General features: G+C 29.7%; 4 protein-coding genes across 6 annotated transcripts; 3 read left to right on the plus strand and 1 right to left on the minus strand.

Annotated features, from left to right (window-relative positions):
* Positions 1–372: 372 nt before the first annotated feature.
* Positions 373–5,945, minus strand: LOC114186765 (exosome complex component RRP41 homolog). 3 transcript variants are annotated; one of them, XM_028074774.1, is made up of 13 exons: positions 5,724–5,855; positions 4,870–4,888; positions 4,544–4,609; positions 3,848–3,894; positions 3,703–3,763; positions 3,522–3,557; positions 3,359–3,426; positions 2,561–2,639; positions 2,437–2,473; positions 2,200–2,316; positions 1,992–2,077; positions 751–840; positions 373–649 (listed from the first exon to the last, which is right to left on the minus strand). In XM_028074774.1, the coding sequence occupies exons 3-13, from the start codon at positions 4,595–4,597 to the stop codon at positions 602–604; spliced, it is 723 nt and encodes a 240-aa protein (XP_027930575.1). In that variant the 5' UTR covers positions 4,598–4,609; positions 4,870–4,888; positions 5,724–5,855; the 3' UTR covers positions 373–601. The 3 variants fall into 3 exon arrangements, with proteins under 3 accessions (XP_027930575.1, XP_027930574.1, XP_027930576.1); XM_028074773.1 differs by having other exon boundaries at positions 4,544–4,888; positions 5,724–5,945; XM_028074775.1 differs by lacking the exon at positions 4,870–4,888.
* A 4,570-nt stretch (positions 5,946–10,515) lies between these two features.
* Positions 10,516–13,173, plus strand: LOC114188945 (NDR1/HIN1-like protein 13). Its single transcript, XM_028077621.1, has 2 exons — positions 10,516–11,762; positions 12,561–13,173. The coding sequence occupies exons 1-2, from the start codon at positions 10,948–10,950 to the stop codon at positions 12,574–12,576; spliced, it is 831 nt and encodes a 276-aa protein (XP_027933422.1). The 5' UTR covers positions 10,516–10,947; the 3' UTR covers positions 12,577–13,173.
* Positions 13,174–15,204: 2,031 nt separating this feature from the next.
* Positions 15,205–19,126, plus strand: LOC114187739 (ubiquitin-conjugating enzyme E2-17 kDa-like). The gene is made up of 4 exons (XM_028076091.1): positions 15,205–15,443; positions 16,302–16,429; positions 17,874–17,978; positions 18,673–19,126. Exons 1-4 carry the CDS (start codon positions 15,374–15,376, stop codon positions 18,814–18,816), a joined length of 447 nt encoding a protein of 148 aa, XP_027931892.1. The 5' UTR covers positions 15,205–15,373; the 3' UTR covers positions 18,817–19,126.
* Positions 19,127–23,618: 4,492 nt separating this feature from the next.
* Positions 23,619–24,542, plus strand: LOC114188549 (ethylene-responsive transcription factor ERF112-like). Its single transcript, XM_028077122.1, has one exon. The coding sequence runs from the start codon at positions 23,619–23,621 to the stop codon at positions 24,540–24,542; it is 924 nt and encodes a 307-aa protein (XP_027932923.1).
* Positions 24,543–27,556: the final 3,014 nt, after the last annotated feature.

Here is a 27,556-nt window from a genome sequence, read left to right on the forward strand (position 1 = left end):
TCGCTCTATTAAGACTTTAACTGCTATACAATCATTTAACACCCATGCTATTTTATCAAATATTATCGTACCCAGAAAGGAAATTTAGGAAACTAACCATTGAAATTAGTTAGCAATTAAATTGTCAATACTGATGCTATTGCTTTGTTCTGAGGATGCAACCACCATGTACACACACTCAACCAACCCACTAATTATTTTGATCCTAACTTCGATTATTAATTCTTCATTCGTTGAAGTGTCAGATCATTAGTTCCATTCTACATGTCTAATTTTGGGGGATTGGTGGAAATTCAGAAAGTGGTCCCAAAATAAATCATAAATTTGTTACCTTTTAGTCAAAGTGATAAGTTGACAGAAATGAGAAACAAATTCTACCACAAATTTCCGTTTTATTCAGCACTGTATGCTAAAAACAAAATTGTTTCACGTAAATACAAGAGAATTCTCATCCATAACGAAAAAAAACACAAATGCTGAAAGAACGGACCTACAAATCTGGAAAACCATGACCACAGGCAATAATAATCATAGCATCATGCGCTAGCATAAACCAACAAATAATGGAAGCACAGAGGAAACATCATTTCTGCTATAAAAACTATACACCTCGTCGATACTCTAGTTGCTTTGTGTTCTCCAGCAAAATCTGCCAACCAACAGAAAAACAGGATTCAAGCAGTGAAATTAATGTAAAACATGTTTTGACTCCTCTTAGTATAATCACAAAAAGTGTCAACAGCTTCTTACTTCTCGAATGTAGTTTGCTATTGCTTTGCAGCCTTCAATTGCCAGTTGCATAACATTTTCCAAAATGTCAATTGGTAGTTTAGAATCCATCTATAGACAGTAACAACAGATATTAGTGCAAATAAAATTGAACTAAGAGCTTTTCCATTAAAACTACGGAATATGGCAGGGAGTGAACGAAAGAAATAAGCTGGATTACAAAAGAGCTTTTCATAATAATGATAGCAGTAAATTTCTGATTAAAGTTTTGAAGGTTCATAATCTCAACCAGCCTTTACATAGTGGCACGTGTTCGAAACCAATGTAACTTCATAATATCAATCTAAGAGGAATGGTAGCAATAAATTAACTGATAAACTGTCATTGGATGAAATTCATGCCAACGCCACTAAATGAAGTGTCTCCCTCTCTTTTGTGGATCATACATGAATTTCGTCCTATAATAACGTGGCGGAAAGAATATATCAAGTATATTGCTAGTATTTTTCTTCAGTCCAAATTTAAAGAACCAACAACAGATCTGCAACTAAGAAAATAAAAGATGCCAAACTGGAATTCCAAATAAAGAGTTAACAAGTATGATCCTAGGGAAAATTAAGTTACACTTGATCAAACATTAACTCAGACTAAAAAGAACATTTGTCTAACACCAATCAAGGGGTACAACAGCAAATCACTCAATCAAGAACCTTCGTAAGAAGTAAAATATGAAGATTTGAATTTGACTTCTCTAAAGTGATGGATGCATTATAGAACGAAGATATATCTGTTGATTAAAAAACAAATATTTGAAAAACAGATTCATGTGTACTGCAACTATCAGGTTGTTAAATCTGAGGCGAGCTTAGATAAGCTTCTTTTAGGGGTTTCCGAACATGCACCTACTCCCTTGACTAATCAAGGGTTAAACTTTAGTGTTCCCTTCAAAATCTTTCAAGTCAGATAATGAGAACAATTTTTGAAGGAAGGAGAGGGATTACATCTTCAACACCACCAGACTCTTTACTACGTGAGTACCAATGACTGAGAGAGCAATACTTGAAACAAGATGCTCAAGGGCCCAAGAAAAAGGTTAATAAGAGGCAGTGTGGATGATACACATTAGCATAATATACAAGCAATACACACCATAATTAGGCCAAACAGTCAGGAGGAAGCATAAAAGTTTTCCTTTCTCTTTAACTACTTTACTTGGTTCACTACACAGTAGATACAGAGGAAATAATGAGACATGAATTAACCTGAAGCAGTGTCACTTTATCCAACTTTGGCAGAATTCCTAGGGTTACATCGGGACCTCCAGCACTGTCTTCTACATAGTTCAAATCTGTACACATTCAGAAACCTTTAATATTTAGGACAGCCCATGCATCAGAAGTTGACAGAAAGAAAACAGACACACCACACTTGCATTTAGCCAGTTCAGATTTCGAGTAAAAAGAAATATACCAAGCAGACTTGTGCTGTTAAGGTATCCGGCACTACAGGAAGTTACAAGATCACGCATAGGGATCCCAGCATCGGCAAGGGCCAAAGTTGCAGCATTTATACAAGCAGATCTAGTTCCTATAAAAGACATGTCAACATCACCCAAAATTAATAGACATATTAAATGAGTAAAAGAGAGAAAGTAAAATTGCAATGAGAGAAGAGAATCACAAGATCCCATTATCAGGTCTTAGTTACCTCCATCTGCTTGGAGAACTTGAACATATATATCTATCTGCAAATTTAATAACTAAAACATTACGGGGGGCTAAGGGAAGGCAATACACATTTATACAAAATAAGTTCTAAATGTGTAATAAACCTGAGATCGAGGCAATAGATGTGTCAATATAGATGCTTCCATGGTTTGCCGAATAACCAGAGAAATTTCTGTTGATCTCCTGCAGCATGAGAAAACTTCAATACACTAAAGAAGTAGTAAAAAACAAGAGGTCGTCCTATTATCCTTCTGTAAGAGAACCTTACAATGGGAACCATATTAAAACTATGAAGGAGAAGCAAAACTGGATAACATTTATATCTGCAAACATTGATGGTTAAGTCATTCAAAACTACTCAGTGAATTTTGGCCAAAGTTTACTCACGAAAGTTAAGCTTGTAGAAAAGATTAAAAATGAGAAAGGGCAGTAAGGGCGCTTGGGGTTTGCTTTTCACTGTTTTATGATACATAACCCATTGTTGAGCATGTAGTCAGCAATCTAAAAACCCCAAAAACACTAAAGTTAGTGGATATCAAGATAGTTGTTACAACGAAAAATGTGAATACAATATAAAAAAAGTTATACTGTATTACATGAAGAAATGCAATATATATATATATATATATTACTAATTAATAATCAAAATTTATAGTCTAAAAGTCTAAACATGCATCACCATTATTGCAATTAAATTCTTACCTCGTTAAAAAGATAAAAATGTCCAATTTACAATTACAAGGCACTCTTAAGATAGATTCTACTAATGCAACATTCACTGTCATCCTTGTATTCTATGCTCCAATATAATTTTAACAAGTATAAAACTATGAATATATAAAAAATAAAGCGAGAGGCCAAACAAATAGGAAGTTAAACAAATGCAAGTAAATGAACAAAACCTGTCACCCTTTGCTTTCCTCATGCGATCTCCAGTGCTAAAATTAGCCATGCTGTACTCACACCGAACCTACAGACATACATCGCACATAAGCAACAATTAAGGTTTTGTTACAATGCATATAAATAAACACAACATAAATTGAAAAAGAAAAGAAAAACTACCAGAGCATGGTTGCTTATTTGGCTCCTATTTTGCACCTGAAAGACAGAGAGGTTACTAAAGCTCAACTACACATCAAAGCTTTCTTAAATGTTTAAACCCAACTAACACATAAAAAAGAGTTACCAATCCTTAAATTACATAGACAAATTTTCATAAGCAAGGTAAATAATTAAACAGTACCTCTCTAGGGCCATAAACAGCAGCAATAACTTTGGTATTACCCATCTCAAATATGGCAGAACTGGTTTCAAAATGAAAAAACCGGTCAAAAAATGCTTCATATGAAAACACAACTTAATTTTCTAAAAAGTTAAAATTCATTTACCCATCTGCTTTGGATACAGCACCAATCTCTGCACGAATCTGTCGCATCTAGGATATACCATAAGGAGGAAAGAAAAAGTTAAGATCAATAAAAAAGAAATATAAAATCATAACAGTGAAGGAATAGCACTTTAGAGGATAAAGTGCAGTAATAGTCATTGAGATTTTAATAACTTCATAGTTGCTTATACACGTAGATATATTTTATCACACTCCTAACTACTATTTTTTTACTAAACAGTAATAACTTCACCTTATCCTCTAATGTACATCTCATTTTGAATAGTTGAATCCCAAAATCATGTACAAATCACAGCTGTCAAATAGGGCTGAATTCTTTCTGTTACCTCACTTTCTAATAGGACCAATTTCATATATCTCACTAAAAAAGGTCAGTTAGGCATCCTTAGGGTTAGAAACTGTGCCCTTACACATTTTCCTTACCCATGGCATGGCACATCTACGTATAACCCATATGCAGTACTATCTACAGATCTTATATATACTACTTAACATAAAGCTTCAGTAATTCATGACTATGTAAGAATTTGTGTAGGATGTTATTCTTTATTAACACTCCGCATTTCATATGCTTCATGAGTATTTTTGACAGATCTAAAGGAACCTTTTTTGGAATGAATATTAAATGAAGAAAAAAGGAGGAAAAAAAGCCCAAGAAAAAATATAATAGCTGTACCTCCATGGGTCGGCGACCATCCAGGCGAAGTCCTTCTGGGCTGACGTATTCCATCCTCAAGTCAATCTATGCAGAGACAAAAAGGAGAGACAAAGATGAGACATATGCAGCTGGAGTTGTTTTGAGTTGTTTTGTTTTGCTTTACGTTCTTGGCTTCAGAAAAAAAAAATTGATATCTTCTATTCAAAAAGTTAATATGGTGAGATTTCACAGAATCTGAGCCATTTAAAAGTTTGCGTTGGCAGTAGTTAGCGGGTGATTCAGTGAGAGGTGCCAGAGAGTTCCAGAGAGTTCGCATAAATAACAAAGCTCAATTGAAAACATACAGAACCAACTCCAGTTGCTCTACAAAAAATAAGGGTGAAATAAGGTTACAAAAAATCAATCAATCTGAACTTTGAATGAATATCATATAGACAAAACAACAAACATTTGCCCTATGAGTGGGGCATTAGGTAAATAATATAGCAGAAATCAATATTAGAAATTAGCAAACAACAAAATAACAATGCATTTGAACAAAATAACAATACTATTATTCTAAATGCAAGCAAAGAAAAAGAGAAAAGTACACCACGGACAGAAAGATATTGTAAAGGGGTTCAGGAAGCAAATTCATATCTGCACGATATTATTATCTTTATTTTATTCAAGCACTCCCCGAATTTCAGCACATTTCTAAAGGAGAATGAGCAAGCTTTTAGTTTAAGAGTTGCTGAAGAGATACTTGAGTCAATTATATATGAGAAGGACAGTGTTGCCAGTCTAATAAACTAATACCATAGAGCAATGATTTTAGTGACTCTCCGGTGATGCTGAAAAAAAAAATTATGGTTGGGCGGTATAGAATTTCAAGATGCAGGCGTTTTTATAAGAATTTTTGTGAGATCGATACAAAGGGCAAGGAAGGAAGGGTTATACGTTTGATTGAGAGAACGATATAGAATAGGAGTTCAATGTTTGAAGTTCAATGTTAGAAGCTTACACAAAGCGGTCGTAAACTCCATTATTCTTGGTTGTAAGTGTTGAATTGATTAAATTAGAAAAGCATAGCAAAGTTTACGAGTTTAACAGAAAAAGGAATGAGTGGTGAGTGGTGACACTGCAAAGCAATACACGCGACAAAGCAAACATTGAAAGGGTTTGAACTTTGATGACCAAGAAAGAGAAGGAAAAGTACCTGACTGAAGGCGAGATGTGGCTGTGGCTGTGACGCTGTGTGCGGCGCCGGCGAGAACGGGAGTTGGTTTACGCACTGCAAACCAGTGTAGTATAGGCAGGGTTCTGCTGTTCGTTGTTTAAATTTGATTTTTTTAGAAAAATAAAATAAAAATAGCAGCTGCACTGAACCCGGTTTGAACCATTTGGGCCTACAGGGAAAGGATTCATTTTAGTGTTGGTAAACGAAAAGGAAATAAAGGACCAGAGAAAAAGGATTTGTGCGGGCGGGTGTTTTGCGTTTTTGATTTAAAATGTGAACCCCAAAATAAAAAATGTGATTATTAAAATGAAGTTAAAATAGTTTTAAATCAAATTCCAATATATTTAGATATTTTTAAAATTAAAAAAAAATACATTCGTACTTAACATAAAAATAAAAACTTATTTTTTTATTTTATAGCAAAATTTTCAATTCTGTGCAACTTTGGTTTTTATATTTAATATCTGCAATTTTGATCTCTATTTTTTTCAATTTTAATTCCTATATTGTAAAATTTTAGCAATTTTGAATATTCATTTTTTTAAAATGTAATACTTTAAATTATTTGTAATATTATTTAATCTTTATTTTAAAAACATTTTCTTACCTTGCTAAAAGAATAAATTTTTGTGTATTAAATTAACTTTCTCTTATTTTTAGTAAATTATTATTATTTTTTGTAAGTATTTAATAGAACACATTTTTGTTTTGAAATTTAGTTGTGTCAAATTTACTAATTTGACAAAATATAGGACTAAAAATGTGTAAAAAAGATAATAAAAAATAAAATTACTAATTTTTGCAAAATATAAGAATCAAAATTAAAAATTTTCTAAAAAATATTAAAACTATAATAATAATTAAGTTAACCATATATTTTGCGAACAAATTAATTTATTAATTTTAGAATAATTGATAATATTAAATTAAAATACGTGTTTCTAAATGCACAAGCAAAATAGAGAATAACAAGATATTATTTCGATTATGAAAGAAATGATGTAATAAAAAATGTGGTACTACATCATAAACCATAACTTGTTTTAAGTTTTTTATTCATGGAAATAGGTAATACATTGAATTAGGGATGACAATGAGACAGGGTGGGACAGTGACGGATTTCGCTGTTACATACTCATTTTTGTAGAAAAAATGTATCATCATCCCATACCAAAATTCAATGGGTATCAAACTTTTATCACATCCTCATATTTTCATCGGGTGATGAATATAATCTCGTACCCATATTCGTATTTGTCTTCTTATTACTTAAATATTAATTTTAATTAATTTTGATAAAATAAAATAAAAATTATGGTAAAAGAAACACAATACTATCAAATATTCAATAATATTAGGAGGATGATTATTTATTTGATATCAAATACTTTAAAATAAATTATAATTGTTTACATTTTGGATTATAATACCAAATAAAATTTCATTTCATGAGAATCAAAAATATTTATTAAATTTGCAAACATTAATGAAACCTAGTTGATAAAATTTAAAAATATTTTTTTTTAAATATAAAAGGAAAAAAAAAACATTCAAATTAAAATGTATTTTAAATGTTTGTTTACATCAATTTTTTAATTCTAATGAATGCTTTTTTATACACTAATACAAGTTATAATACATCACTTCATCAAAATGACACAAAGAACAAATAATAAACAGAATAATAAAATGTAAAATGTTAACATGTATATTGTATCTCTTGAACTCCAATATATGTTGGATGTTAAAAAAAACTCATGACAATTACATTAAATTTTTATATTGTAGTAAATAAAAGTTATTTATACAATTATGATAGTGAAAAATTACAATATGATTGATAACGAGTTAAAAAATAAAAAATAATTATATAAAATATATCAAAATAGTATTTTACCATGATGAAATAAACAACAAATAAATATATCAAAAAATTAACAAATGTGTGTCTTTTACACAATTTGAGAGACTATTGAAAGAAATCGCACAAAGAAAAATAAATATATAATTAAGGGTATGATAAGATGAAAAATATCTTAGAGATCTAAGAAAATTTTTCAAATATCAACATATATACTCAATGGTTGATAAATAACAAAAATTATTTTAGCGAAACAAAAAAATTCTTTAAATAAAACAAAAATTAATAATAATAAGTAAATTTTTTTATATTACATAATAAATAAAAGCTATGATATTAAATACTTAAAATGAGAATATTAAACATTCTCATGGGAAAGGAAAATATATAATAAATAAAAATATTAAAAAATAATAGACATATTCAAATGTGAGACATAATTTTTTTTTAATTGACATACATCATTTTAACATAATTACATAAATGTTATGATAAGATGAAAAATATATTGGAGATACGAATGAGTTTCATGACAAAACAAATAATTAGAAAAAATAAAAAATAAAAAGTAAATAAATATATGGTTACTTAATTAATGTGAATATTTTAATAATTTAAACGAGGACGGATATTATGGCGAGAATATATACATCCCCATACCCATCCTCATACCCAATTCAAAAGGTCGAAGATTCCTCATACCCATACCCAGTCAATGCGGGGATTTTCCATCAAAACAAGGACGAGTCCGGGCAATACTCACGGGACAAGTTTATTTGTCATCTTTACACTGAATTACTAATAATATGAAAATGTTAATGATTAACTCTCTTTTATGATATATTGTAAAATAATTAATACATATAGGGTGGCGAAATGAACAAGTTTTGTCAATTTTTGTCTATCCTATTTTTGGCCCGTCAAAAATAGGTCGGATCGGGCTGGCTTGCCACTAAAAATGAACCAGAAGCTGTAACCCATTCCACCACATGACAGGTCGACGGGCTGACGGGTTGATCTATCATTTATCTTTTTTATTTATAAATTTTTTTTATACATACTTCTAAATAAGTATTTATAACATATTTAATCATACAAATATTTTCTAAACTTTTAATTAAATAATTAATATCTTTAATCAAATAAATTAAAATAATTATTATATTTACATGTTAAACTATTTTATTATAACTAATAATTAAAATATAATTTGTAAGTATTAATGATTTAAAATTTTAATATTATTGCATATTTACATTCATATAAAAATATGATATATAAATTTTAATTTTTTAATTATTTTAATTTTTAAAATTAGAAATAATTTAGAAAAAGATCAACAAGCCAAGGGCGGGGTTTCCCACTTTTAGCCGCCATTTTGACAGGTTAGGCAAATTGGGCCAAAACGAGCTGGCGGGTTGAAAACTCCAACCTCGCTTTGACACTCATAATTAAGACAATTTAAATACTTATTTCGTTTTCCACCATCTAAGATAATGAGTGAATGATTCTAACCATGTTATTCAACTTACTTGATTTCAGAACATTAATACCTATCGTGGAACCGATAATGAGGTTTTAAGATAAATCATCAATTCATTTAGTCCTCTATTAGAATGAATAAATCATTAACCTTAAACCTCAACTCATACCTTATATTGCCTCCACCCCACACGCACGCACACACAGACACACACACTTCCTGAAAATGAAATATTATTGGAATAGACACTCTTACAAATTTTCATAACAAGTAGACAAAATATTTTTGCAACATAAAAAATCATTTTCATTATTTTTATCATAATGTTTTATTTGGACATTTGAAGTATTTTATCGTAAATTATGAAAAGTATTGATTTTTAAGTAAAACTTTAGGATTTACTACATCAACGCATAAAATATTTTAATTTCATGCCATCTGAAATTTGTGTAAATTTGATTACAACATGATATTACGAACATTTGTTGTTTTTTCGAAGAAAACAGGAAATATCACATTTGATAAGCTTAAAACCGATATGATATATAACATATTTCATCTACATATTATATCAATTGTAACAAACAGAACCGATGTCAAATTTTTTGTTCAACAATAATTAATCTTTCAATATTAAATAAGTCATGGTACAATCGATTTATGTGTGTTCAAATTATTACATCTTCTTAAACAACATCAATTTCATAATCAATGTAATGCGTCATTTGTTTAACAGTGATGGTTTCCCAAAATAATTGATTATATGATCACAATTTATAATTATTTTAAATATATGTATATAATTTATTATATTTAATTTTTAGTTTTTAAGTTTTGCATGCTTTATTTTTATATATTACTAATGTAATTGATTCTTTTAATCTATTTACACAAGTCTTTATTATAATTGAATGTTTCAAGATCTGAATGAACAAAGTTAAACTTAAATTGTCTGAATTAATTGAATATAGATTCAAAAATAATTAAACCAATATAAAATATTTTTGTATAATTTTTTGAGTTTTTTTCTTATTAATTATTTGAAATGTTGTTGTTCTTGGTGTTTATTAACAAATCAATTTACTTATCATCAACAAATTCATGACAAATTTTCCTTTGAAATTATTTAGAAGATATTTTAATTAATTAACCTCTCATAATTGTGTTCATAGTGTTAAATTAATATAGAAGAATTAGAAAACACGAAGGAGTTAAAATGAAAAAAATATTTTACGAGAATTATAGACTGAGTAATTATTTTAGCTACTGTAAATTAATGTATTCTTAAGATGGAATGGAAGAGTGAGTAGGAGTAGAGATGTATAGTCGATGGTTCTTGTGAATGAATCCACGTGGACTTCAGTCCAGACAGGGTTGGGGGATTGACATATAACATAGTTGGAACAAATCTACGAGAATGTATTTGTTTGTACTTTTGTTCTTAGAAGGTGCATGGAATCTCGGAAGTGATTAAGCCTAAGAAGGAAAGTAGGACGTGGAGAAAATGAGCGTTGTGGTGTGGGTTGTGACAGTGCACCTGTGTAATGCTCATCATACCAAACAAAAAACGGCGCTCATTTTCAGCCTCTGATTACTCCACAACCTTACCTTTTCCATATACTCACTCCCGCTTCTCTCTCCCTTCAGATCCAACAACATTCTTCATCTTCAATTCCCCTACCTGCATTTTCATCATCTTCAATCTTCACCACACCAAACTCACAAACATGTCCATCACCTTCAATCTTTCTGTTACCTCTGCATTCATCTACATTCTCAAACACCACTCATCTTCCATCACATTGCCCAATTGATTCATTTCCTTCCACAATATTCTCATTCTTCTCACTCCCTCCACCATGGAACAATCCGCCGCACCCCAAACACCGCCGCAGAACCCCCCCGATCATCAACCCAAACCCGAACAGCCTCTACCCAAACCCCCCGGTTATGGAGGAGACCCCACCTCTCAACCCAGACCAACACTACAGAAACCCCCCGCCTACCGGGACCACCAGTTCCAACCGGCGCCTGGGCCGCTGCGAAAGGCCGCTCTCCCACCCTCCTTCCGGCCGAGACCAAAGCGCCGCCGGCGCTGCTGCCGCGTATGCTGCTGCACCTTCTGCATCCTCTTCATCGTCATCTTCCTCTTCCTCGTCATCGCCGCCGCCGTCTTCTACCTCTTGTACGACCCCGCCCTGCCGAAGTTCCGCCTCAGCTCCTTCCGCGTCCCCAAGCTCAACGTCTCCAACACCAACGACGGGGCCTACCTCGACGCCGACACGACGGCGCGGGTGGAGGTGCGGAACCGGAGTGGGAAGATGTCGTGGCACTTCGGGCAGAGCAAGGTGGAGGTGTCGGCGGATGACGGGAACCTGAGTCTGGGGTCGTCGAAGGTGGCGGGGTTCGTGGTGGAGCAGCAGGGCTTGGCGCAGGTGAAGGCGGCGACGAAAGTGACGAAGCTTGCACTGGACGATAGGCTGAGGAGAAAGCTTAAGGGCGCGGTGGAGAGCAAAGCGTTGACCCCCACTGTGGAGATTCGAACCAAAACCAGTGTGGGCTTGCAGGGTTGGAACTCACCCTCCATCGCCGTCACTGTCGTATGCGGAGGTGTCACCATGAGGAGACTTGAAAACGGAGACCCTCCCCTTTGCTCCATCACTCTCCTCCAATGGTAACCTACACTACTCACTTCTTTAATGCTTGCTACCACCCACCCACCCATGTTCCTACTGGTTTCTTAATTGCTGTGAAGTTCTAGCATAGCGTCATGGTGTGGCACATTTATATCAGATAACTATGTTTTGCAGTTATCAGAAATTTCATCACTCTATATACCAGGAAAAAAGCCATCTATTCAAATATCTTAGTTTCTCAAATGGGTGTCTCTGTTTTAAACCTATATATCTTAAGACACCGTAAAAATGCATGTTTATGGATCACAGTTTTTCAGTGTACTTGTTACGTGGGTTAATTCTTAGTGTAGATGCTAGTACAATAACATGACTCACACGTAGCTTTTGTCTATAATAGAAAACCAAAAACATCATTGAAGACATGGGTTTCTTTTTGGTTTTGTTCAAGACTTCTCAAACCGGTCCCCACTGCTATGTCATGAATCTCATGAGCTGTGCCGCTACACTAACACAAAATTATGTATTTCTGTATTTAGTATAGTTATCATTCACCAGAATACAAAATTTACGAGGCTAGGGTGGAGTTTGTAGATTGTTTAAAAGCGTAAAAGTTGTTTTTCATGAATCTGCAATCCAAATTAATGGTCAGCTGTTATTTTTCTTGCATTAGGTGTATGTGATGGATTTTGATATTTCATTTGTTTCTGACTGGCAATAGGGTAGGGTTCTTGAATGTGGCTATTGAATTTGGATTTTGGTGGTGTCTGTTTCTATTTGTGGTGTCTGAATGTGATTATTCGAATTGATGTTGTTGCTTCGCTTTGAATGGACCACAGGATCAAAATACGATGAGTTGGTTGGAGATGTGTTCTATACAAATGGCGGATTGATATGTCCACTGCGTGCGATTTAGAGGTGATCAAGATATGGTTCACTTGTATCTAATTTTTTTTTTTATTTCTTTTTTTCACTTTATAAAAGTAAAGGAAGAATAAAATGTAAAAAGGAAATGTAATATTCTTTGCTTAGAAAATAGAAAAAGGGTCTCTTCTGCAGCAGTTTAACTCGCTGCTGGTTCTCTCCATTGCGAAGTGGGATGCACATAAGTCCACCTTGTATTTATGAAAACATTTATTGTTCTTTTTTTGTGTGGTTGGTGATAGGAATCATAAAGTACTCGAGAAAATGTTCACTGTGTTTGTTCTTTTGTGACTCAGAAGAAAACCACAGTGTGATGGAGCACCCTGCATCAGTGAAGTAACTCAGTTTTTCCCTATTGTAAATTAAGTAGAGAGTAACTAGAAATGAGTGGCAAATTAGGTATCAGCAATGGTAGCTTTTTAAGGTGTAACGTAACGTATCATTCTCTTTGGTAAACAAAGGTAGAAAGGGAACTTAAAGGCCAAAGCTACCCTGTGCCTAATTATTTTGGTGTAAAGTAATAATGCATTTTGGGTTTAATTTCCCTGTCATGGTTCTGCATATGCATGAATATTTTTTCCTTTATAAAAAACTAGGTATTAGGCCATGCTGCCGCAACTTGCATGTGTTGTTTTCTCTTCCTTAACTTTTCCCATAGAAAATTAGACAAAATTATGTGAGTGGATAGAAAGGGAGTGGAGAAACAAGAATTTGTTGGGATAGCGATGTGGAACTTGAAGCACATGTAAAGAAATTTGGGTGGTTGTTTGAGCACAATAGTGTATCAAAGTCCCAAATCGGAAAAAAGAAGAAGCAATAATAATGTGAGTGAATTGAAGCAAAAGCAAAATGATTGTTTATCTAATTTGCATTTCATTTGTTGCATTACTTCTACTTGAGGTAAAGAGAACAAAACATGGAATCCTTCTTATGCTTTACATTTCAATATAGACCAGGCAACCAGTTATAGGAACTGTAGTTGGACCTTTTCAAACTAAGAAAAAAAACTGTTTTTTCAAATAACATTACTTATTATTATAAAATTTAATTATATAAAATAAACATTTATTTTATGTAATACAGAAATCAGAAAACGGGCGTGCCAAACATAAGATGTTATGTAATAAAAGTATTTTTATTATAATTTCTTCCAAAATATATTATTAGCAAAGAAAACTTGTTTGCTCAATGTACTTGTGTTCTAGTATCTTTTAATTTAGGTTTGAAAATAATAGAAATTTGGATAAAAACTACACTACCATGGACTAGTTTATTTTTTTAACCCACTTTTCAAGGTTAAATTAATAATTAAAGAAGCTATTGACAAAAAATGTCATTCAAAAATGCCACTTTCTACAAAAAAACAAAGAGTGAAAGTCACTCACTAGAAAAATGGAAAAGTTGACGATGTTTGTTTTTTAAATTCGGATAAACTGACCTTTTATTTTAATTACTGTGTAATAATTATTACTTTAAAATGAAGGAAGTAAAATATAACGTCAATTAAGAACACATGAATAACATCAACTTAATTTTATAAATATACTCCAACAATTCAACACTATTTTTTTTTTACATTGGGACCAAAACTAATTTTGATGCTCCCTATGACACTAATAATTGCAGTTAAAGGATCTTTAGCGTAAACTAAAATTATTAATAAATTTAACACACCTACAATAATGTTATTTTGATTTTTTTAAACTTTCATGCGTTTTGCGAATGTGTGATTTTAGTATCAATAAAATTTCAACTAAAAATTTGTTTCTCTAATTTTTTTAAATAAAATAATTTTGGTCAATTTTTAATTATTTATTTAATGACAATAAATTAAATATGTATATACTTATATATAAAAAATAATAATGATAACAATTAAAAAAAATGTAATACATATTATTTAATAAATATGTTAATATATTTTTTCACAATTGAAATATATATTAATTATAAACTAAAATTACTTAATTTTACAAATGAGTAAGTAACTATAAATTACATATTCTAGAAACTATAGGAGTGAATTTAAACCAAAATAATTTTCCTGTCTTTGTCTTTCAATTGAAAAAAAAAAAATATATATATATATATATATATATATATATTTTCTTTGGGATATGAAAACGTTAACCTAACTACAATTAAGAATTTAAACCCAATCCAATATCACTCATGCGTAGCCTGGTAAAAAATGCGTGAGCAGTAATTCCATTATTTTTTAAAATATTTTATATTTATCAATTATTTTAAAATTTAAATATAGTCTGGATTATTATTATTTTTTTCAATCATAAATTTATTTTTATACATATGAGTGGAAAGAAAAATACTATACAAAGTTAAAGTAAGTGATTAAAACAAATAATATAATTAAAAACTATTAAAGCATTAAATGAAAACAAATAAAAAAAGATGAAAGCAGAAAAAGAAAATGAAAACAATAAACTCTTCCCAAAAATAAATATAAAAAAAACCTTAAACATTAAAAGGAAAAAAAACACGGGTCTGTGTTTTGTTGTCCGCGCAAGATTAGTAAAAATGGATTGCGATTTTAGATTTCTATTGTATAATTATTGTCTCTTTCCTTACTTAGTCATATCTGCAACTTGGTTTGGTTTTCTCTTCCTCCTTTGTTTCGTTCAAGAGGGGCTTCTCTCTCTTTCTCTCTCTGCAACGCTTCCTTTTTTTCTTCGTAGATCGAACGCGAATCTTCTTCTGTTCTTTTTCCATGGCCTCTAAGCGGATTCTGAAGGAGCTCAAGGACCTCCAGAAAGACCCTCCAACCTCTTGCAGTGCCGGTACAATTTCTTTCACCCAATTCCTTTTCTTTTTTGCCCCTTTTCTCGTTGTATCGACGTCAAACTTTAATTAAGCTTCCTATGTTGCTCGATCTATGAGTTTTGGAATTTACAAGTATCTGGGTCGTTGTTTTCTTTTTTTCTTTCCCTCTTTGTTTCATGGGTTTGTCTGGATTTTGTTATAGTTACTAGATGGTGGCTTACGTGTGTGAATGTAATAAATTTACAATTTTTGAGGTGGTAGGATGAAATATTTTTTACGAGCTTCTCATCCCTGGGCGTGACCTTTGAAGATTATTCTCAATACTGTATCTTGTGAGACTTTTCTGCTAGTCAGAAGCCTTTCTTGGTTAAGGGCCATAATTAATAACGAACGATTCATAAGTTTTTTATTCCTTAATTTTTTTTATTAATAGGTCTCGATTTTAAATTAAATCCCCTTTGTGTTGTTCCTTCTACTAAGCTAATCCTGCATTTAAAGTGCAAACGCCGAGACTGTTAGAATCTCTATTGCTTTCTGTTAATTGAGATTCTCTCCAAAGTGTGAGACTCTCGAGTTATGGATTTGCAAGAACTATCATAGATTGTAGATGGTGATACTGTTATGATTATCTCTGCTTTGGTTGTTGAATGCATTGGAAGATAACTCTCATTTTATGATTATATATGACTGATATGTTATTATCTGAGGTGAAGAATGTATTTATCAAACAAGCGGAGGTAAGTTGCAAGTCTGTGTATATTTGAAAATTTTATTTAAGCTCCACTCTTTAGTCTGTTACACATTATACACCATTTTCTGATTCTATATTTGAAATTTAATGTTTTATTGTTTTCTAATGATTATTACCTTCCCAGGTCCCGTAGCAGAAGACATGTTTCATTGGCAAGCAACTATAATGGGACCCCCTGACAGTCCTTATGCTGGGGGTGTTTTTCTAGTCACTATTCATTTTCCTCCTGATTATCCATTCAAGCCACCCAAGGTATTAGCGTCCTGCTCAATACAATTTCAACAATTCTGCCTTTATTATATCTATGCTTGGAGAATAGTGGACTTTTTCCGTTTATATGGTTACATTTTTTATTTGTCCTGAATTTTAGATTGTTCTACCATTTGTTGAATAGATTTTATGATTTTTTTTTAAAGATATTTGTGTTTTTTATTTCAAACATGCAAGCATACTTCCTTCGCTGTGCTGTTAAAATCTTGTCACAATGTAACTTTAGTGCCTTGACTGAGATGTTTATACTAGTGACATATTGAATTTTGGCAGTGACTGATGTATGTGCTAAATCACAGTCTGGTGGCATTTTTGGGATGTTGATGAGTCCTTCCCATTTACTAATGGAAATGCTGTTATTTTATATGTGATGGACTATTCTAGTTTTTCGGTTTTTGTGTTTTATTTTCTGCCTAGAAGTTTACAATATGCGCTTGCTTGCTTGGGCTAAAAACAAATATTAGTTTTCCTGATTGGGGAGCAGCTTATGTACTGTTTTCACATGTTGAAATTTCTAAAAGTTACCTGCAGAGATGGAGCTACCTCATTAAACCAAAACTTTCAGTGAGTAATAAAAAGTTTAAAAAACTAGCTAAATAATGAATTTTGTAATTATAAGCTGTAAAGTAGCCACTATTTGGAGAATGCTACTCGGAGTCGTGGATGTTGTTTTGGATAACATAGTGAGGGGACCAAAGGAGTTGACATATTAACTTTCAAGGACAAGATTTTGGGGTTAGAGCAGTTGGGGAGAGAGGTATTAGAAGATATGACCGTGGAAATGGTAGTTACTCAATATCTATACGACAGAAGAGCCTGTTTTTCTTGGTTCAGAGAACCCATTGGCCACCAGAGAGATCCAGATCCTTAATGTGTTGGGGTGTACTTTAAAGAGTAAAGTGTAAATGGTAACTGTTTAAGAGAAAACGGAGAGAGTTTACCTTTTCATAATTGTCCATGTGCTTGTATTTTATAAAAATATCATCATTTTTATTTTTTTCATCAATAATCATAAAATTCATACTTTATTCATCCAATTCACCATGAGTGGTGATGTGTGCAAATAAATTTAGTGTGGTTTCTGTCACTGAGGGCTGGTATCGTTACTCTAACTTTACCTTCAAATCATTTAAAGGAAGATTGTGTGGTTGCACCTTAAAGACAGAACAGAATAAATTCTCTAATTCAGTGATCTGGATTTACTCTTTCTATTTGATATTTCAGAATTTAGATTTGAATTATTTGCTTAGAAAGTTAGTGTTAGAAACTCTTCTGTTTTTAGGAAAATCGATTGAGCTTTTCCAATGACTTACTTTTATGTTCACCGTCACTACTCTTTAGACGTGACCTCCAATTCACATAAAGCTCCTTTTTTTTCAATGCTTTAACCCTTCTTTTTCTGTATGTCTACTTTATTTCTTTGCAGGTTGCATTCAGGACAAAAGTTTTTCACCCAAATATCAACAGCAATGGCAGCATTTGTCTTGATATCTTAAAGGAGCAGTGGAGCCCTGCCTTGACAATATCTAAGGTTATGACTGCACTAAACTTCTTAATGCTAATCTTCTATGGCTTTACTTGTGAGGGAAAGGAAGTTTTGCAATACAGCAGCAATGCTTATAATCACAAATATTTCTGAGGCAAAGAATATACAAATAATTGGTAGAGAAATCCAACAGTTAATTTAGCATAGTGTTGTACAAGGTTGCAAACCTGTGGTCTGTGTGATATGAGAATCTCGTCCATAATCCAGAATATTGACGGATATGTATGGCATGGGGGAAGTGCAACCAACATATTCTTTCTAATGCATTTTATGCCATTGGTTAAAATTTATTGGAAATTGTAAAATCATGAATTGGAATCCACTAAATTTAATGATTTCTAATAAATTTCACCCAACAAGAGTAGGGTGGACTCTTTCGTTTCTCATCTTATGAAACATAAGCTGGGTCTATTTCACATTCTGGGGTCTGGACTGCCTGCAATTCTTGTAGTATACTATTTTATTGCATGCATCTGTTTCACCTTATAAAACCTAAGTTATGGCTAGTAATATTATATATCATACAAGGAACACTTCTTAATGTGGTCTTGTTGTGAAACTTTTTCTGGGAGAAACATTGGAAGGCCTCCCATTGCAATGTTTTATTTATGGTCGATGTTTCTGTTGGACTATTGCTGTTTTTTAAATGGGTGGGAAGGGTTTGTCTTTCCTTTTTCAGGTCCTGCTCTCCATCTGCTCCCTATTGACGGATCCAAACCCAGATGATCCTTTGGTGCCTGAAATTGCTCATATGTACAAGACAGACAGGTCCAAGTATGAGACAACTGCTAGGAGCTGGACTCAGAAGTATGCAATGGGCTAGTATGTTGGAATGAGACCTTATATTATAGGATAGGACATGTTCCTTCCATTTGTTAAAAGACATTAATGTATAATCTATCTTTCCATTCCCGCTGTTGACTTATGTCGTGGATAGGTCTCATGTTGCCCACATACATCTGTGAAGACAATAGGGAGGATTTTTAGTGTGTTTGTATGAAACTTCTTCTGTGAGTGCTGGGAAATATCAGTTCCTGATATTCTTCACTCTGCTCACAATTATTTATCTTTGCATACTATCATGATTCCTAGTTCCTGCAACTTGGATTCCTTACCAATTCTTCACTTCTTTATGACATGTAGTAATAGCTATATACTGAAACTATATTTGTGTTATTCACTATGGAATCATCATCTTCTGTTCTGTTTCGTGAAAAGTTGTTTCATGGATACCCTTCTATAAAATTAACCTAGTTTTGTTTATTTTGTTTCGAACACCAACAACTATTTTTACTATTTTATATCAAGGTGTGTCAAAAGTTACAGGAATACATGAATCACTTTTAAACGCATCCGAACAAAAATCAGGGATCAAAGTATTTCGAGGGTCATTTCTATCATTGAGTTGACTATCGAGAAAGAGAACGCGTTATATCATCTTGTCTATTTATTTATCATCAGAAAGTGATTCTATTTATTTTTATTTTGTTGGGAAAGACTTGTTTATTTGATTATACGATACCATAGTCTGAAAATGTTATATTAATTTTACTTTTTTTTTATATATAAAATTGTTCACTTTTAAACACATTAATTGTTTCTGAAGTGTTATCAACACTATTTATCATCAGAGAAAACACACTATTCATAACTATTGTTATTGCCGAAAAAACAGTGTTTTGAAACTGAAATTACACAAATCTTTTAAGAAATTAATCATGAAAGAAAATAAATATATTAAAAATGAAATATTATAAACTATTAATTATAAAATTATTTTAAATACCTTTTTTCAATAAAATAAAAAATAAATTATTAAATTAAGATTTTAATGTAAATTTTGTTTTGTAATTTTAAATACGAATCCCTCACTATACGTACATACATAAAATTTATTTATTTTTCTCAGAAGAGAATAACCTAATGAAATTATTTATTTCTATATTGTCTATTTGAATATTCACCTTTGCATTGAGGATCCAAATTCGCTCATCTTTTGTCAATTAACTTATTTATTTTCTAAACATTATATATATATATATATATATATATATATATATATATATATATATATATATATATATATATTATCACATAGCAGATTAGTATCATCTACACAAACAACTTAGGAATTTGATATTAGTTTTTTTCTTAAGATTTTATAGTTCTTTTTAATTTAAATTATTGATATAATGAGCAAAACAAAGATCTAGCAAATTTAATCCTATATTATAGATTTAAATTTTGGGTATGAAATTGTCATTCCATTCTTTCTCAGTAAACAGTACTTTTTTTTTACATATTTTTGTATCTTATTATGTACGTAGTAAATAAGATATTTATATATAACTTAGGAGATTGATATTATTTTTAAAATTTTTACAACTTTTTAAATATCTATAATTATATAAATAGATTTCTTTTTTTTGTCGACATTTTATAATTTTAATTTTAATTTTAATTTTTATAATATAATTATTTTGTTAAATTTTTTAAAATTAATAGTTATTTTAAATGTTTTCTATAAAACTATCATTTTTTTTTCACATGTCCATCAATAATTACTTTCTATTATTTTTTTTCATTCATCTCACTTTGTTTGTAATAAATATAAATTTATTTTTGTAAATTAACTTAATAACATTATATTATTCATCACCTACTAATATAATATCATGCATATTTAAAAAATAAGTACACAAACACTATTACATTTGTGTTTATGCTAATAATTTATAATTATAATATTAAGAATATTAGATTATAGTCCAAATATTTGAATGTTTTAAAGAAATCTATCATGTATATTTATATACAAATAAAAGAATAATATATATATATATATATATATATATATATATATATATTATTATTATTATTATAGTGAATGCACAGGCATTCCATTTTTTATGATAAAAAAATATTATTACTAAAACTAGAAAAACAAATACATATAATTTTTAAAAATTTACTGTAGAGAGTTATTTTAGTTTAAAAAATATTAAATTAAAAAAATCACTTAAAAATAGGTAACATTGTTACCTAAAGGGTAAAAGGTAAAACTATTATTTTAATTTAAAAATGATTATTTAAAGGTTAAAAGTGGAAAAATGTATACACCGATCAAATAACTTGTTATATAACAACTAACACACATGTTTTGTTTAATGATAATAAAAAATAACAAAATTTAAGATTAAAAAATATCCAAATAAAAAAGAGAGGCTAAGTTTAAAGGAACAGAACAGTAACTTGAAAGATAAAATTTAAAATAACTATTTCAAATTAAAAAAACTTTTATATAAGTAAGAAAATTAAAAAAAAAAATGAACGAAATCTCCTTTATATATCATTATATATCACTGAAAACATATTCCAGCATATGTGTTTACTTTATTTTTTTATGATAATAAAAAATAAAAAAATGAGTATTCTTATTATTGTTATAATTAAAAAATTAAATATAAATGTTTTATAATTTTATTTTAAGTAGTTTTCTATTTATTTTAGAAATCATTTTTAATTAAAAAATAGTTAAATAAAAAAACGATCAAATTGAGAAAATAATTAAATTTAAACAAACCGTCCTTAAAAGGTAATATGTATAAAAAGAATCATTTTGTTCCAAAAAAAATAATTAAAGGATAAAATTGAGAAACAAATGTGGATACAGACATTATCCTGTTATCCGTCTCTTTTAAATACTTAGAGTAAACTAATGAATATTAAGAAATAAATGAGTAATCCAGTGTTAATATTGGAATCTACAAATATAATAAAGAAATGAAAAAAATGTGATAGTTTTATACAAAAGATTTAAAAATAGCTGTTACTTTTAAAAAATTAGTTAACAATTGTATTTAAAAAAAACAGTGAGAATAAAAATTGTATATACATATTGTCTCTATATACAAGTATCTATGTATTATAAGTTAATGATACATGTGAATTGATTAAGATAATATATAAGAGAAAAGTAGTAAGAAGTAACAAAATGTTAGTAATAAAAACTACAAATATTAGTGAAAATACATGTGCTATATGCATGTGTTTACTTTTTTTTAATTTAAAAAAATATAAATAATATGTTTAATTTTACAATAAATATTTATTTATTCATTTTGCATATAATATTTTGACTAAAATACTTATTTTAGTTTAAAAATAATTATTTTAAAAGAAAATGAATGAAATAGTTAAATTTAACAAAACGATCACTTAGAAGATAAAGATGATAAAATGATTGTTTTAATTTAAAAAAAAAGTTATTTATTAAAGGGTAAAATTGAAAATAGAAATTTGAATTCCAAAAAAAAATATCTTTATATATAGGTATATATAATAAAAAATATGAAAAAAGAAAACTTGTAACAGTTTTATATCTTATGGAAAAGCTTGGAAACAAAGTCATTTGTCAAAAATATTTGAAATATCGGTTACTTCTAAAAAAATCAATTAACAATTATTTATTTATATTTTAAAATCAGTTGATAATAATATTAATGAAAATAAATTATGTGTATTTTTATATATAAATATAAATATATAGGTGTATTATAAGTTAACAATGTAAATTGATTAAGTTAATATAAAATAGAAAAATAATAGTAGTAATATGAAGTAACTAAATGTTAGTAGTAAAAATTATAAATATATAAAAAAAGAAAAAAAAAGGAAATATGTGATAATTTTATATAAAGTATTTTAAAATAACGGTTATTTTAATATATATATATATATATATATATATATATATATATATATAATGAATTAATGATTATCTGTTGAGTTGATAGATCTATTCATATAATTGATATGATTGATACTCATATGATTCATATATTTTTTTTAATGTCAATATTTGTATTAATTAGTTGATTTATCTCCTCTACAGATCACATGTTGTATATATAGATATGATTCTTCCTATCAATAATAATACACAGAAATTATTTCCCATCTACTCATCCTCTGTTCTTCCTTTACTTCTTCTCTTTATTATTAACTATATTTTATAACAATATATATATATATATATGATAATAAAAAATTAATTTTATTAATATAATTTAAAAATTAAGAAAGTATTTTTTATAATTTTATTGTAAATAATTATTTTAGGTTATAAAGGGTTGATTTAAAAAAGCTATTAAATAAAAAATGATTAAATTTAAAAAAAGATTAATAAAAAGGAAAAATCGGTAAATTAATTACTAAAATTTAAAAAGAATAGATATTTTAAGGATAAGAGTAAAAAATGAATTGTATAAAAAAATAGTATAGAAATATAGACATTATAGAAGTATAGATAATATAATATGTAGTATAGATATTTTTGTATTGCATCTAACAGTATAGTATTTGTAATTAAGTTTAAAAAAGTTACATTTTTGTGAAGTTTAAAATAAAATTGACTTAATGGTTTAAAAAAAGTAAAAGAAACCTTATTCAAAAAAATAAATAAAAAAAACCAAAAAAAAACAAAAATTACAAGTAGAGTTTCCCCATTTGATAAAAAAAATTGAAAATCATAATCTACAACAAATTATATAAAATTCAGAGACCAAGGAGCATAAAAGGAGTACAATTCTCCCTCCCTAAGACTCTCTCTGCCTTATTCACTCCATGGAAGAATCCAATTTGAGTGAGGAGAAAATTGTCATTTACAAGCATGTCGACCATGGCATTTTGAACCAGACACCAAAGGTAGTTCGGATTTCGATGAAGGACCCCGATGCCACAGATGATGAAGATGAAGATGAAGGATTTGTTAACCTTCTTAAGACAAAGAAGATTGTGAATGAGATCAGAATTGTGGAGAAGAAACCTTCCACCAGTGTGACAGTGAAACAAACTAAAGAGCCTGGTAGAAGAAAGTTTAGAGGAGTTCGTCAAAGGCCATGGGGAAGATGGGCGGCAGAAATCAGAGATCCTGTCAAGCGATCAAGAATCTGGTTAGGAACTTATGACACTGCTGAAGAAGCTGCCATGGTTTACGACAAAGCAGCAATTAGTTTTCGAGGTTGTCATGCTCTTACTAATTTTATCAAGCCTCCTACAAGTGAAGACATGGACATGTCTCCTGCAATGGAAGACATGCACCACAACACTCCTACAAGCGAAGACATGCACATGGATGCTGTTTCTTTTGAATATGGTTGTTATGATGAATCTCAAGGTAGTTGGAGTGGTTTGGTTGAGAATGTGAGTGGTGGGACTGGTTCAACTAGAGAGTCTCATTTGTCTTCACCCACTTCTGTTCTGGGACTTCAACATGAGAAACATGAGAAACTTGTGTCAGAAGAAGTTTTTGAAACAGATGGTTTGTTTATAGAAGATCCAAGTTTTGAAGATACTTTCTCCTTTTTAGATTTATATTCACCATCCATTGATTTTGATTCTGGAAACAATTTCATGAATGTGATGGTTGACACTAATGTAAAACATTTTGATGAAAATCTGTGTGATATTTCCCCTCTTGGCAATGAGAATTTTCAATCATTCAACTGGGATATAGATAGTTACTTCAATGATCTCTCTCCTCCTTAAGACATTGTATGCTTCCAATTTTGTTGTACTGAAACATCTCATCAGAGAATGTATGCAGAGAATGTATGCTTCCAATTTTGTTCTGTAACAATCTTAACCCAGCTTAGTATTCTGATTTTCAGTTTTGACTCCCTTATACATCTTGATCTTTATTAGAAGAATAACATATCTTGATGTTCATGTATTAAGTTTGAAGAATAGGTGAAATATTGTTGTTTAGTCATTAGGAGCATTGTAAAAGGCTGCCACTTATGCACTAAAGTTTAGTCTCACATGTAGTGTTGGTTGACCATTAAGTATTCCACAGTCACATAATCTTTGGCTACACTTTTGGAGGTAAAACCTCTTTTCTTTGAAATAAAATAAACATGGTCTTTTTGTCTGACATTTTAACTACAATTTAAATAGGATAAGTGAAGGTAGTAAGCAAGATTAACTTTCACAAAACTTGCTTAAAGATGTAGGAAAAATCATCAATATAGCTATAAGAATTTCTGTCAAAGATACTATTCTGCTTTGTCTTGTGTTGAAGAGGACATTAACTTTGTAGAGGCATGTGGTGAACTGACACCTTACAACTGTTAAAAAATGATGTACACCTGAAATAGATATGATAAATGTCGGCATGAGGTGGAGATGGAGGAGTACCAGCATGATATTTTTAAAAGAGTGTGGATGGAATGCAGTAGGAACCACTTGTTACAAAAAAGGTTCCAGCACAAATACACTAGTAATTTCTTAGCTTTGCCTAGAAACAAAAAAAGATCACGGTGTATTGGGAAGTGTGGACATTTGATCTTAAAATTGTAAGACAAATAAGAGATTGGTGAGTTGGGTTTATGGTAAAAATGACAGCACGCTTCTTGAACTATAAATGAGTAATTTTGGGTTTGGTCAAATGTTTAGGGAGAAAAAATAGGTTGAGGTTGGTACAGACTTTTTCTCTGTCGGGTGAGTGCTTTTGTGTGTACATGTGAAGGGGGTGAGATTTAAATGAGGGCAGAAGAGAGGAGAACAGAAGAACAGAAGAGAACAGAGCAAGTTGCATGCCCTGCCCACAAACAAAGGTGTTGTGTTCAAAACCAGAATACTCATGCAATGCAAAATGAAAACCTCTGATTGGTCCTTTTTCAAACACCTTTTACTGTGTCCATAAATTTGTATGTAAGAATGGGAAAGAGAGAGTGAGAAGATGAAGGGTTAATAATTAGTGTTGACAGAGGAGCCATTTTGACAGTACCCAAGGTAGCACCTGGCCTAGGTCAAAATTTCAAAACGGCATTTTTCATTGTCGTGTAATGCAGAGCAAGCAGCATTAAATGAAGAGCATGTCCAATTCCTCCTTTTCCATGACACTGTTCTGCTGCAGCTCTCTGCTACTCACAACTTGCGTTCTTCTTTTCTCTCAAAGGTAGCATCTCTCAACCACCAAACACTGTCTCATTCTTCTTTTCTTCATCCTCATTGAAATATTTGTTTTATAAATCATGGTTCTTAACCAATATTAATGTTAACCAATTAATAGGTTTTTACTTGGAATATAATAGATAATAAAAGATGTTCTTTTATTACTGTTTGTTAGATAATACAAGTCTAAGTTTAACATAATTTTACTTTATTTGAACATAATTTTACTTAAACATTATTATTATAATATAATTTTACTTTAACATTTTTATTTCATAAAATAGTGATAATATATAACTTTTATAACGATTGAATGATTTATAAAGAGATTTTCGATTTTTATCTATATTTCGTAATTTTAATTTACGATATAATTATTTATTAAATTTTTAAAAATTAATTGTTATTTTCATTTATATTAATTTAATAATATTAAAATATTAATGTTTTTTAATATAATATTTTGTGTATTTAAAAAAATATGTACAAAAATACATGATAACGTATGTGTTTATATCCGTATTTATGCCAGTGATATATAATAAATTTATTATTAGTTTTTAAAACTTTGATACTATATTATTTATTTTAGCCATCACATAATTTGCGATATTTAATTTATTATTCTAATATTTTTTTAAAATTTTAATAATTTTTGTTTGATCTTTTACATTTTGAGTGGACTCTATATTTCCATTAATTTTAAACTAGCATAATGTATTTCGAAATGATTAAATTAAAAATAAAAATTATATTGTTTTTATCAGTTAAAATATTTATTTTATTGAAGTTTAATAACTATAAATTTCATATTTGAATGTCATCCTTTTTCAACATTTCTTTTTGTAAATGTGAGTTAAGATTATGTCAAATAAAGAAATTGCAAATACAATTCCATAAATTCCAAAAGAAAAAGATCAAAAAAATCAGCATAGGACAATGATCGCATACGAAAATCTAACTTCTATTTATATTATCAAATAGAAAAATAATTACTATAAAATATCAATGACCAAATGGAAGATGATTAAAGATGTAGAAGGCAAAAAACATAATACTAATTAACACAATGAAAATATAATATACTATTTTTTTTATTTTGATTGAAAGTTTCAATGGATTTTAAGATATAATATAAACAGAATTACTGAAACGAAAAATATATAATTAAAACAATCAATTCATAAATAAAAACACTGGAGTTTTAAATAGATTAAAATTTGAAAATGGTCCGAATTTCTCTTAATAAGATAAAATTAAAGTTTATATATAATATCGTATTAAGATATTGTGTTTATCACTTTAATTTAACAAATAATTTATCACATAATTAAAATTTGATAAGTTAACTTAAAACTTTTTCACTATATACTTCCAAATGTTAGTTTTAAATAGTGTTTTTAACAAATATTATATTTTTAAAAGGAAAATAAAAAATATCTCTATTAGACTCTTATTATTCACAGTTTTTTCCTTCCTGCTTTTGTTCATCTTTCTGATGCCTCCTTCTGCAACTGCAAGCTTTTTCCTTCCTGCTTTTAAAGTGACCTATAGTTAAAATCATCACTTGTTCCTTACATCTATTTATTTGATTTCTTACATTTTAT

This window comes from Vigna unguiculata, chromosome 6, assembly GCF_004118075.2.
Source record: "Vigna unguiculata cultivar IT97K-499-35 chromosome 6, ASM411807v1, whole genome shotgun sequence".
Lineage (NCBI taxonomy): Eukaryota > Viridiplantae > Streptophyta > Magnoliopsida > Fabales > Fabaceae > Vigna > Vigna unguiculata.

Bases quoted from the DNA above. Each gene is read 5' to 3' on its own strand.
- LOC114188945 (XM_028077621.1), top strand. From the start codon at position 10,948: ATGGAACAATCCGCCGCACCCCAAACACCGCCGCAGAACCCCCCCGAT.
- LOC114186765 (XM_028074773.1), bottom strand. From the start codon at position 4,597: ATGGAATACGTCAGCCCAGAAGGACTTCGCCTGGATGGTCGCCGACCC. The intron at 3,895-4,543 runs GTACAGCTATTA...GGTATATCCTAG, and splicing joins ATGGTCGCCGACCCATGGAG to ATGCGACAGATTCGTGCAGA. The intron at 2,078-2,199 runs GTATATTTCTTT...GAATGTGTACAG, and splicing joins TAACAGCACAAGTCTGCTTG to ATTTGAACTATGTAGAAGAC.
- LOC114188549 (XM_028077122.1), top strand. From the start codon at position 23,619: ATGGAAGAATCCAATTTGAGTGAGGAGAAAATTGTCATTTACAAGCAT.
- LOC114187739 (XM_028076091.1), top strand. From the start codon at position 15,374: ATGGCCTCTAAGCGGATTCTGAAGGAGCTCAAGGACCTCCAGAAAGAC. The intron at 15,444-16,301 runs GTACAATTTCTT...TTACCTTCCCAG, and splicing joins TCCAACCTCTTGCAGTGCCG to GTCCCGTAGCAGAAGACATG. The intron at 17,979-18,672 runs GTTATGACTGCA...TTCCTTTTTCAG, and splicing joins CTGCCTTGACAATATCTAAG to GTCCTGCTCTCCATCTGCTC.